Below are 12,537 nucleotides of genomic sequence, written 5' to 3' on the forward strand. Positions count from 1 at the left end.
AGATAAAGCAAAGCAGTGAGACACAAATGAGGTAAGATTAGGGAGGTAAGGCTATAAATAGGCCGTAGTGGCGAAGTAATTACAATATAGCAATGAAACACTGGAGTGATAGATGTGCAGAAGATGAATGTGCAAGTAGAGATCCTGGGGTGCAAAGGAGAAGAAAAAAACAATATAGGGATGAGGTAGTTGGATAGGCTATTTACAGATGAGCTATGTACAGGTGCAGTGATCTGTGAGCTGCTCTGGCAGCTGGTGCTTAAAGCTAGTGAGGGAGATATGAGTCTCCAGCTTCAGTGATTTTTGCAATTCTTTCCAGTCATTGGCAGCAGAGAACTGGAAGGAAAGGCGGCCAAAGTAGGAATAGGCTTTTGGGGGTGACCAGTGAAATATACCTGCTGGAGCGAGTCATCATTAATGAAGCAAACTAAGAGATTGATGCTTCCGGCCATCAGTGTATATTTCCATTTCTAAACAATGTTGCATGACCTGATCTGGTATTGTTCAGTGTTTGGGTATGAATGAATTGCATGTCTTTAACAAATTGCATAGGCCTACATTTGTATACATTTCCCTGATATATTTAATCGAAATGTTTACTTTCTACAACAAAATGTTTTAACATTCATTGTAAAATGCATTTCAAATACGTAGCCATTGGGCCCTTCAAATTGACCATCTCACGCCAGCATTCCTTCAACATTGTGCATAATAAATCTCTCTTGCTTTCTCTGGTCAAGAGTAGATAGGCAGGCTAATGTGTCCAAACCAAATACATGCCTACTAATTTGCTTAAATAATTTGCCTATTTTATCATGCAAAGTAGTGTTAATAGATGTTCCTTCCTTCCTCGGGTCTGAGAGGCTGGCTCGTCTAAGGAGGGGAGGAGCATAGAAAGGGAACTCTCTTATAAGCCTTGAACTGCTCCATGCATACTCTCGGCGACGCTATAGCCTACAGTAAACAGGGGTAGACTGCATTACTTGATATTGGCCGGAAATTAAACGTTATGATGACACTTTGAGGACGTTTGGTTCCATATTGCAATCTGCATAGTTGGGTTTTTAGCAAAGAAACGGTTTGATTCAGCCACCAGGCAGAATCAGGACGGGCTTATTTCAGTGTCCAGTTGAGAATGTTAACTTCCAGCCCTGCACCCGAGTGACTTATTCCATCCCAGAGTTGTAAAGTGAGAAGGGACGGCTGTTTAAATGTGATTGCATGTCTCTACGGTATAGCTAGACTACCCAAGGAGGAAGAAAAATTAACGTTTTTATTGCACTCGGTCTCTCCCGCTGACGGAACTGAACCATGCAGCATCCCTTGGACTTGGGGGCTCACTACTATCTTCCGGAGGCTTACAACGACCACCGCTCCCACTCACATCGCTACCGGAGCTTCATGATCGAAGAGATTCTGACCGACCACCCGGACCATAAGGTGTCTACCCCGGCAGGGGAGCTGCTCAAGTTCGGAGTACAAGCTCTGTTATCGGCACGGCCATACCACAACCACCTGGGTAAGATGCACTGCTTTTGATTCTAGCTTGTTTTAAGATGGAGGTGTGTACCCGAAAAAAAGTGATTGTATTTGCAATTAGTCTTTGTTATATAGTCTTCTCTTGACCAGGACCGAGTTTGGGAAACCCTACTCCAGATGAATGCTTTTGATTCGTTCAGGCAGTAATTGTCTCAAATGGCGCTCGTAAAACAAGTTGATTTAATGCATCTTTAAATATGAGCCTGTTTACATTTGTGTTTCTGATATTATTTACTTATTGAAAGTGCACGATCTAGGAAAGTTTTAAATGTGTATATATAGCCTACAAATGGTAGGTTATAGGGCAAAGGTCAACCATGCACCCCAAAATAAGCAATCGAGAGAAGCGCGTTACCAGTGCGTGCCTTTTTATTTAACCAGGAGAGTCAGTTAAGAACAAATTCTCATTTACAATGACGGCCTACCCCGGGCCAATTGGGACTCCCTATCACGGCCGGATGTGATACAGCCTGGATACGAACCAGGGACGCCTCTTGCACTGCATCGTTTTAGACCGCTGCGCCATTCGGGCACCCTAATTCACCGTATTTCAAAAACAACATTGTAATTTCATTGGATCTTTAAGGTTTCTAAAGTATATATTGCTGTATCAAAAAATGTAGACAAGTTTGTCTTGTGAATGTTTCCACTCGAGCGAATGTTCACACTGTGTCACCAGACTTTAGAAAGGGCGATGCCTTCAGAGTATTGGACTCGTGTTCTTTTACCAGTGTAGTATAATCAATCAATCAATCAAATGTATTTATAAAGCCCTTCTTACATCAGCTGATGTCACAAAGTGCTGTACAGAAACCCAGCTGAAAACTACAAACAGCAAGCAATGCAGGTGTAGAAGCACGGTGGCTAGGAAAAACTCCCTAGAAAGGCCAGAACCTATTACACGTGTTTACATTGATTGGTCATGCGATTTGTAAAACTAGTCCTTGTTTATCGAATACCACTATTTATGCATTTCAGCAGTCATATGGGTCATATGAATTTGGCTCAGGGAAATTGTGTTGGTGGGTGAAAAAACACTAAGAGAGTAGTAGTGTGAAGTCACTTTGCTTGTCAATATTTCGACTAGAAAGTAGATGCATTTGGTTACATATGACATTAATTGAAATTATATTTTCAACGTTAATACGAATATACATCTATAATGTTTATAATAATATAACTATTGCTATAAGTATTACCATAATTATAAAATAAATACAATACCATTTTACAATTAAATTATTCTTATTTGTATTGGGCCGAGGCCTATCGTAGAATAATGTAATAATATCTTAAATAGGCTACAATACTACTATGACTTAACTATTATTAAAATAATACAGATATAATACAATAATACTACTAATAATAATATTATAAAATGTTTTAGTAACATTTCTCTGTATTCATGTTAACCTTTATTTTTACCAAGAGAACTGTCATAATCAGTTTGTAATTGCCAAGCTAATAGTCAAGTGTGCAGCCTATAGGCATTGTTAAATTAATTATCTTTGTGTAGACCTAGAATAATTCCATTTAAATGTGATATTGTTGGACTTTGACTTTCAGTTTTGAAGGCCGACCAGTCGGGTATCCTGAAGTTCCCCATGTCGCCACTCTCTTGTTCACTTGGATCACCGTTAGGCTCTGCTCTCCTATCTGGGGCTCCAGGCCTGCAACACGGCTCAGCCTCCCACCACCTCCCGCTGGACATCCACCTCCGAAGCAAACTGGAGCACCTCGGCGACGGCAGCAGCAAGACCAAAAAGGGCCGACGGAGCAGGACAGTCTTCACTGAGCTACAGCTCATGGGCCTGGAGAAGAGATTTGAGAAACAAAAGTACCTTTCAACACCTGACAGGTATTCAAATGAATTCAATCAACTTCGTTTATCCCCAAGCCCAGTTATTGGTGATGTGCGGAAAAGGCGACAGGCAGAAATAAAAACATGCAAATGCCTTATCTGCTGTTATGACTGATGAAACCAAAGAAAATATCCTCCTTTAATACCATTGACTATCGACTGCTTTTAGTTCAAGGCAGCGTCATAGTGTGCTATTAGAGAATGTAAAGGAAATCTCTCTAATCGCTTCTGTCTTTGTTCATGTAGAATAGATCTTGCTGAGTGTCTGGATCTGAGTCAACTACAAGTCAAGACCTGGTACCAGAACAGGAGAATGAAATGGAAGAAAATAGTAAGTTCTTATTATGAACAATATGACAAGGAGGAGAATGACTTGTCAATTATCTTGGTTTTATGGTAGGCCTAAACCGTTTCATTGCGGACGGTTGAATTGTTTTAACTGAAACTTGAATCGTTTCCACTGTACAGGTCCTACAAGGAGGAGGATTGGAATCTCCAACCAAACCAAAAGGCCGTCCTAAGAAGAATTCCATCCCGTCGAGCGAGCAGCTTTCGGAGCATGAGAGGTCTCGAGACGTCGACCGTAAATCGGACTGTTCCACCTCGCCACTTTCAGGCACTAACCAAGAGGAATAATAACGTTGGTGCTCCGAGCCTCCGACTAACTGACAACGAACTATCTGACGATGTTCTCCTGACATACAGCCTCTGGGATGCGTAATGTTGCATGCATGGTCGACCGTTGGATCTAAGTGCCTTGACCTTGACGTGGATATGTTGGAACTTAGAGAGCGACTCATGTTCGCCTTCCGTATGAGAGGCGGAACATGATTTTTTACTACTAATCTCGCTCATCCTGGGACGATGTTACTTTTTGTATGCTATATTACATCTTCTTTCATCATCAATGTGTTCTCAATACCTACTATGTGCGTCCCTCCGCGTCACGACAAACTGTTACTGCTGTGGAGCGGTAGAGAGAGGAGGAAGGAGAGAGGGGACAGAGAAACATCCATCGACCAGTAGGTACTGTTTCATTGCCTCCATTCGAAGGACACACTTTACACACAGGTATTCTGTTCTCCTTTTGTTTGTTTAGCATATTTACATGTTTTATTCGGTTTTTATTACAAATATATTTTTGGATGTAATTAAATATTTTTTCACTTACACTTAATTGTTATTTTATTTGTATTTTATATTGAAAGGAAATTTGACCAAAATGGATATTTCCTGCAATAACATAAGAATGTTGATGTTGGCAGCTGGGAGGTAATTTTCCCTACAAAACATTACCATTCTGGAACACTTATAGGCCTATCCATCTGCCTTTTCCGTTCCAACGCTGTGATGTGAACAGTCGTTCACTTAATAACATTTTAGCAGTGCTACAATTTCTTGGTGGGTAGGCCTAACATAGACAGCCCTGGGTTCATTTGAACGGAAACGAAATGTAACGATCAAAGCGAAATATGAGTGCTTAATAATATGACTTTAAGGGTAATTTAACACAAGTAGGTTAACTCCATAGAAAACTGGTGCTTGAACACTCATAACTGAGGCCTACAGGCAAATCCAATATTATAAAATCTAGTGCTCACCACCGATAATGGAAATGATACTGTCATGTTTCAAATATTTCAAACATAATGATCTAATCACACGTTTTTAACTAGACAACAAATAACCGTTATCAGTCAATAATGACATCACGTATCTAAATGATCGTGTAAGGTGATAAGGCCCGAGGGCTCTTCACTTTCCAACCATGGAGTCCGTTAAACACACTAGTGAGCATATCGCATACGAGTGAACAGCTTGCAGGTCTCAAATAACAACTCACAACATTAGTTTCTGATACAATAAAATAGTATCCTCCCTTTCATATTCTCAATAGGGTGATTCTGACCCGAGTTAAGCCCGCATAAATCAACATATCAACTTTCCCACAGTAAAGTTATGAAATGCTGTGCCATTATGCAGCATTTACATTGTAAGGCCTTTTAACTTGCTACCCCGACATTCTCTGTCATGTTAAATATTAACCACTATCATTATCGACCGTCAGTAGGCCTAATGACCACACATAGGCCTATTTAACTGCCAATTAACTGTTAGTTCCCTTCAGTTGGTGTAGTCTACATTATCATTCCATTTAATTACTGTTAGTTCGCTTCAGTTGGTATAGCCTACATTATCATTCCATTTAATTACTGTTAGTTCGCTTCAGTTGGTATAGCCTACATTATCATTCCATTTAATTACGCTGTTAGTTCACTTCAGTTGGTATAGCCTACATTATCATTCCATTTAATTACGCTGTTAGTTCGCTTCAGTTGGTATAGCCTACATTATCATTCCATTTAATTAACTGTTAGTTCCTTTCAGTTGGTATAGCCTACCTTATCATTCCATTTAATTACACTGTTAGTTCGCTTCAGTTGGTATAGCCTACATTATCATTCAATTTAATTACGCTGTTAGTTCCCTTCAGTTGGTATAGCTTACATTATCATTCCATTTAATTACTGTTAGTTCGCTTCAGTTGGTATAGCCTACATTATCATTCAATTTAATTACGCCGTTAGTTCCCTTCAGTTGGTATAGCCTACATTATCATTCCATTTAATTAACTGTTAGTTCCTTTCAGTTGGTATAGCCTACCTTATCATTCCATTTAATTACACTGTTAGTTCGCTTCAGTTGGTATAACCTACATTATCATTCAATTTAATTACGCCGTTAGTTCCCTTCAGTTGGTATAGCTTACATTATCATTCAATTTAATTACGCTGTTAGTTCCCTTCAGTTGGTATAGCCTACATTATCATTCCATTTAATTACATAGTTTCGTTTACCTTAATTTGCTTCCACTGTAAACGCCGTCATGGCCATGCGGTTGTTTCTGAGGACCATTAGTAACAGTTGATAATAAACAAGTGCAGACCTTTTTTCAAATAAAGGTTCAATAAATAAAATAAAGACAAAGCCGCAACAATTTGAAACCAACACATGGGGCAATACCTGGCCGTGTCATCACACAGTTCCATGGTTAGTGCAGGTAATAGACGAGGGTATAACCTACTATTGTACAGTATTCTCCCTGTTATAATTCTATGTATACTAATCTTCCAACATTACCATGGGTTGAAGAACTGAACGAACCCAACCACTGCGTTCTTTCTTTCAGGCTTAAAGGTTCTTCAAACCTATTTTTTAAATGTTAGAATTTTTATTTAACCTTTATCTAAATGATTCATAAACACTTTCCCAAACCTAAATAATCTACAAGATCAGAGTATTTTTTTTAAATCTACCAATTGCTGAGACATAGATGAATATGGATATATTAACTGATCCTTAACATTCTGAACACATTCTCTCGAGTCTGTCGACAAAATTCAAAATGACAAAGTACACTGTGTTTAAAGGGGATGGTTTAAGATACATTTACTGAAAACAATATCGAATTAAAATTCCGCAAGAATCTGTCAGCTAGCAAGTTTTCAGCGGTTGGAAAGGCGTAAATTCCTAAATCGGAATTGGTCCCCATGAGAATAGTATGCTATTCACCAGCTATTCCTTTTGGGTGGAGATCAAAGAAATGACGGTGTGGCAGAGGTGTGTCTACAGATATGTCGTATTCTGACCTTGACTTAAGGTTCCAAGTGGAACAACATCTTACTTTAATTTTCCCGATAGAAATGACACCATTCTCCATGCACTGCCATGTAAATACACACATTCGTCCCATTTTCAGCAACAATTGGCAGATTTAAAAATACGCAAACTTTTTAAAAATGATTTTAATTGAACCTTTATTTAACCAGGAAAAGCCCATTGAGACCCAGAGTCTCTTTTTCAAGGGAGACCTGGCCAGAAGGCAGCAACAATTAAATATTTATTTAACCTTTATTTAACTAGGCAAGTCAGTTAAGAACAAATTCTTATTTTCAATGACGGCCTAGGAACAGTGGGTTAACTGCCTGTTCAGGGGCAGAACGACATTACATCATTAAAACATACAACAGCATGATCCAGGCTTTAAAAAAGCATTTACACTCCTCTGTAACAGTCTCCCATCAATATTTTAAATCCATTCAGTGCCACTAACATATCCAGATGAAGCATGGATTGTAGACTATTCCATGCGTTTTGTGCACAAAGAGATGGCAGTCTTGCCTAATACTGTGAAAGTCCTGGGGACTTTAAGTAGCAACCACCTAGGAGACCAGGTATGGTAACTGCTGCTGGTGAAGGAGACCAGACCACAGAGGTAAAGAGGGAGTTTACCTGCTGGTGGTGAAGGAGACCAGACTACAGAGGTAAAGAGGGAGTTTACCTGCTGGTGGTGAAGGAGACCAGACTACAGAGGTAATGAGGGAGTTTACCTGCTGGTGGTGAAGGAGACCAGACTACAGAGGTAAAGAGGGAGTTTACCTGCTGGTGGGGAAGGAGACCAGACTACAGAGGTAAAGAGGGAGTTTGCCTGCTGGTGGTGAAGGAGACCAGACCACAGAGGTAAAGAGGGAGTTTACCCAAAAGGGCTTTGTAGATGAACACATACACATGTATATTTCTGCGCATATAGAGTGAGGTCCAACCTACCATTTGGTACAATGTGCAATGGTGGGTGAGTGACTTGGCACCTGGAATAAAGTGCAAGGATGCATGATATACACAGTCCAGTCTCTGTAAAATGGAGGTTGCATGCATATACAACAAGTCACCATAATCAATTACAGAGAGAAAAGTGGCCTGAACAAGCTTCTTTCTAGACATAAGTGGGAAGCAAGCCTTATTACAAAAATAATAACTGTAACGACGTTCGTCTGTAGAAGGAGAAGCGGACCAAAAAGCAGCATGGTGGTTACTCATGTTCTTTAATGGAAAATGAACGATACATGAAATAACTAAATTTACAAAACAACAAACGGAACGTGAAAAACCTATACAGCCTATCCTGTGACAACAAACACAGTGACAGGAACAATCACCCACAAACACACAGTGAAACCCAGGCTACCTAAGTATGATTCTCAATCAGAGACAACTAATGACACCTGCCTCTGATTGAGAACCATACTAGGCCGAAAACATAGAAAAACAAACAGACTGCCCACCCAACTCACGCCCTGACCATACTAAATAAATACAAAACAACGGAAATAGAGGTCAGAACGTGACAGTACCCCCCCCCCCCCCCAAAGGTGCGGACTCCGGCCGCAAAACCTTGACCTATAGGGGAGGGTCTGGGTGGGCGTCTGTCCACGGTGGCGGCTCTGGCGCGGGACGCGGACTCCACTTCATCATTGTCTTAGTCCGCCTTATTGTCCGCCTCCGTGGCTTTCTCACCATGGCCACCCCTCTCAATGACCCTACTGGACAGAGGGGCTGCTTGGGACAGAGGGGCAGCTCGGGACAGAGGTGAAGCAGCTGCTCGGGACAGAGGGACAACTGCTCGGGACAGAGGGGCAGCTGCTCGGGACAGAGGGGCGGCAGCAGCTTGGGACAGAGGGGCGATAGCAGCTCGAGACAGAGGGGCGGCAGCTGCTCGGGACAGAGGGGCGGCAGCTGCTCGGGACAGAGGGGCGGCAGCTGCTCGGGACAGAGGGGCGGCAGCTGCTCGGGACAGAGGGGCGGCAGCTGCTCGGGCGGCCCCTGGCTGACTGGCGGCACTGGCGGCCCCTGGCTGACTGGCGGCCCCTGGCTGACTGGCGACACTGGCGGCCCCTGGCTGACTGGCGGCCCCTGGCTGACTGGCGGCACTGGCGGCCCCTGGCTGACTGGCGGCACTGGCGGCCCCTGGCTGACTGGCGGCACTGGCGGCCCCTGGCTGACGGGCGGCACTGGCGGCGCTGGGCAGACGGGCGGCACTGGGCAGACGGGCGGCACTGGCGGCGCTGGGCAGACGGGCGGCACTGGCGGCGCTGGGCAGACGGGCGGCACTGGCGGCGCTGGGCAGACGGCGGCACTGGCGGCGCTGGAGAGGAGGAAGGCTCTTGAAGCGCCGGACTGAGCAGCTCTCGTAGCGCCGAACAGGCGGGAGACTCCGGCAGCGCTGGACAGGAGGAAGGCTCTGGTAGCGCCGGAGAGGCGGGAGACAGGAGGGAGCCCCTGTAAGGATGGGCCGGAGAGACAGCCTGGTACGGGGGGCTGCCACCGGAGGGCTGGTGCGTGGAGGTGGTGACGGATAGACCGGGCCGTGCAGGCGCACTGGAGCTCTTGAGCACCGAGCCTGCCCAACCTTACCCGGTTGAATGGTCCCGGTCGCCCTGCCAGTGCGGCGAGGTGGAATAGCCCGCACTGGGCTATGCAGGCGAACCGGGGACACCGTGCGCAAGGCTGGTGCCATGTAAGCCGGCCCAAGGAGACGCACTGAAGACCAGATGCGTAGAGCCGGCTTCATGGCACTTGGCTCGATGCCCACTCTAGCCCGGCCGATACGCGGAGCTGGAATGTACCGCACCGGGCTGTGCACCCGCACTGGGGACACCGTGCGCTCCACCGCATAACACAGTGCCTGCCCGGTCTCTCTAGCCCCCCGGTAACCACAGGAAGTTGGCTCAGGTCTCCTACCTGGCGTAGCCATACTCCCTGTTAGCCCCCCCCCCCCAAGACATTTTTGGGGCTGACTCCCGGGCTTCCTTGCCAACCGTGTTCCCTCATATCGCCGGCTCCTCTCTCCGGCTGCCTCTGCTCTCCTCGCTGCCTCCACCTGTTCCCATGGAAGGCGATCCTTTCCCCCCAGGATCTCCTCCCATGTGTAGCAACCCTTGCCGTCCAACACATCGTCCCAAGTCCATTCCTCCTTGTGCCGCTGTTGCCCGTTACCATGCTGCTTGGTCCTGTTGTGGTGGGTGATTCTGTAACGACGTTCGTCTGTAGAAGGAGAAGCGGACCAAAAAGCAGCGTGGTGGTTACTCATGTTCTTTAATGGAAAATGAACGATACATGAAATAACTAAATCTACAAAACAACAAACGGAACGTGAAAAACCTATACAGCCTATCCTGTGACAACAAACACAGTGACAGGAACAATCACCCACAAACACACAGTGAAACCCAGGCTACCTAAGTATGATTCTCAATCAGAGACAACTAATGACACCTGCCTCTGATTGAGAACCATACTAGGCCGAAAACATAGAAATGCCCCAAAACATAGAAAAACAAACAGACTGCCCACCCAACTCACGCCCTGACCATACTAAATAAATACAAAACAACGGAAAATCAAGGTCAGAACGTGACAATAACCCAATTTCAATTTAATCTTTGTCACAAGATTATCCACATGAAATTTAAAGGACAACAAATACCTGGATATTTATAGGATGACGCTTTTTCAATGGATAAGCCATCAGATGTGACCATGCTAACCTTCTCTGGCAGAGTTCAGGCTCTGGTAAAGGTCATGAATTTAGTTTTTGGTACATTCAAGACCAGTTTGAGACCATAAAGGGAGGCCTACAGTGACTGAAAAGCAGTCTGGAGCTCTTCAACAGCCTGAACCAGAGAAGGAGTACATGAATAGATGACTATCATCTGCTGGTTGCATCCCATTTCCCAAATCATGAATAAAAATTGAGAACAACACAGGAGCTAAAATAGAACCCTGGGGCACACTTCTATTAATCTCCAGAAAGCTAGACTTGTGATTGTCAGTATATAACACATTGTGTTCTGTCAGAAAGGTAGTTCCTAAACCAATTTACTGCCCCTTCACTGAGACCAATGTTTCTGAGTCTAGCTAACAACAATTCCTGGTCAACTGAGTCAAAGGATTTTGATCAATCCACAAACAGAGCAGCACAGTGTTGCTTTTTATCAAGTGCATTAATGATGTTGTTTGCCACTGCCATAGCTGCAGTTGTGGTGCTGTACCCCGATCTAAAGCCAGACTGAACCCTGCTCAGTATGTTATTTTCAATTAAGAAGTTTTTTAACTGTGAGTTCACTAGGGATTCAGAGACTTTGGCCAGGATAGGGAGTTCCCTAGGGATTCATAGACTTTGGCCAGGATAGGGAGTTTACTAGGGATTCATAGACTTTGACCAGGATAGGGAGTTCACTAGGGTTTCAGAGACTTTGGCCAGGATAGGGAGCTCACTAGGGATCCATAGACTTTGGCCAGGATAGGGAGTTTGGAGATAGGATGATAGTTATTAGCAGTGGGAGGACATCAGCTGAATTCCAAATGCTGGGTATGGAATAGGTCAAGAGACTCAAGTTGAAAATGTGAGCCACAGGTTCAGTAATAATACCAGCTGCTATCTTTAAGAGGTAGGGGTCCAGGTTGTCTGGACATGCAGACTTTTTAGTGTCTATTGCCTTTAGTGCTTTATAGACCTCAGCATAAGAAACAGGCTCAAAGTTAAAATGGTTCACATGAGGGCCTATATCATAGTTAACTGTGACAGAGCTTACATTAGAGGCCTGGGCCCCACCATTATCAAAACCTGAACCAGCAGATATGAAGTGCTTGTTAAAACCCCTACAATATCTGCTTTATCCTTCACTTCATTAGAATCCATCATTTAATGGTCAGGAAGGCCAGAGGAGACATTAGAACCCGGTGCTGATTTGATTAGCTTCCAATAGTCATCTGATTTGGACTTCCTGATCAATCCTGTGCATTTGTTTCTTAGCGCTATGAAGGAGGCCCAGTCAACAGCAGCATTTGTATGTCTAGCTTGAGCCCAAGATACAGTGCCTTGCGAAAGTATTCGGCCCCCTTGAACTTTGCGACCTTTTGCCACATTTCAGGCTTCACACATAAAGATATAACACTGTATTTTTTTGTGAAGAATCAACAACAAGTGGGACACAATCATGAAGTGGAACGACATTTATTGGATATTTCAAACTTTTTTAACAAATCAAAAACTGAAAAATTGGGCGTGCAAAATTATTCAGCCCCTTTACTTTCAGTGCAGCAAACTCTCTCCAGAAGTTCAGTGAGGATCTCTGAATGATCCAATGTTGACCTAAATGACTAATGATGATAAATACAATCCACCTGTGTGTAATCAAGTCTCCGTATAAATGCACCTGCACTGTGATAGTCTCAGAGGTCCGTTAAAAGCGCAGAGAGCATCATGAAGAACAAGGAACACACCAGGCAGGTCC

At 43.9% G+C, this 12,537-nt stretch overlaps 1 protein-coding gene across 1 annotated transcript; it reads left to right on the forward strand.

Annotated features, from left to right (window-relative positions):
• The first annotated feature begins 919 nt into the window (after nucleotides 1–919).
• On the forward strand, nucleotides 920–4,575 carry LOC110494864 (homeobox protein BarH-like 1). Its single transcript, XM_021570192.2, has 4 exons — nucleotides 920–1,519; nucleotides 3,109–3,400; nucleotides 3,650–3,734; nucleotides 3,872–4,575. The coding sequence occupies exons 1-4, from the start codon at nucleotides 1,312–1,314 to the stop codon at nucleotides 4,037–4,039; spliced, it is 753 nt and encodes a 250-aa protein (XP_021425867.1). The 5' UTR covers nucleotides 920–1,311; the 3' UTR covers nucleotides 4,040–4,575.
• The last annotated feature ends 7,962 nt before the right edge of the window (nucleotides 4,576–12,537 follow it).

The sequence above is a fragment of the Oncorhynchus mykiss genome, chromosome 17 (genome assembly GCF_013265735.2).
Source record: "Oncorhynchus mykiss isolate Arlee chromosome 17, USDA_OmykA_1.1, whole genome shotgun sequence".
Lineage (NCBI taxonomy): Eukaryota > Metazoa > Chordata > Actinopteri > Salmoniformes > Salmonidae > Oncorhynchus > Oncorhynchus mykiss.

What these genes read in the sequence shown, in the direction of transcription:
- LOC110494864 (XM_021570192.2), top strand. Translation starts at nt 1,312, where the DNA reads ATGCAGCATCCCTTGGACTTGGGGGCTCACTACTATCTTCCGGAGGCT. An exon ending in TACCTTTCAACACCTGACAG is followed by an intron (nt 3,401 to 3,649) that starts GTATTCAAATGA and finishes TTGTTCATGTAG; the next exon opens with AATAGATCTTGCTGAGTGTC. An exon ending in GAATGAAATGGAAGAAAATA is followed by an intron (nt 3,735 to 3,871) that starts GTAAGTTCTTAT and finishes TCCACTGTACAG; the next exon opens with GTCCTACAAGGAGGAGGATT.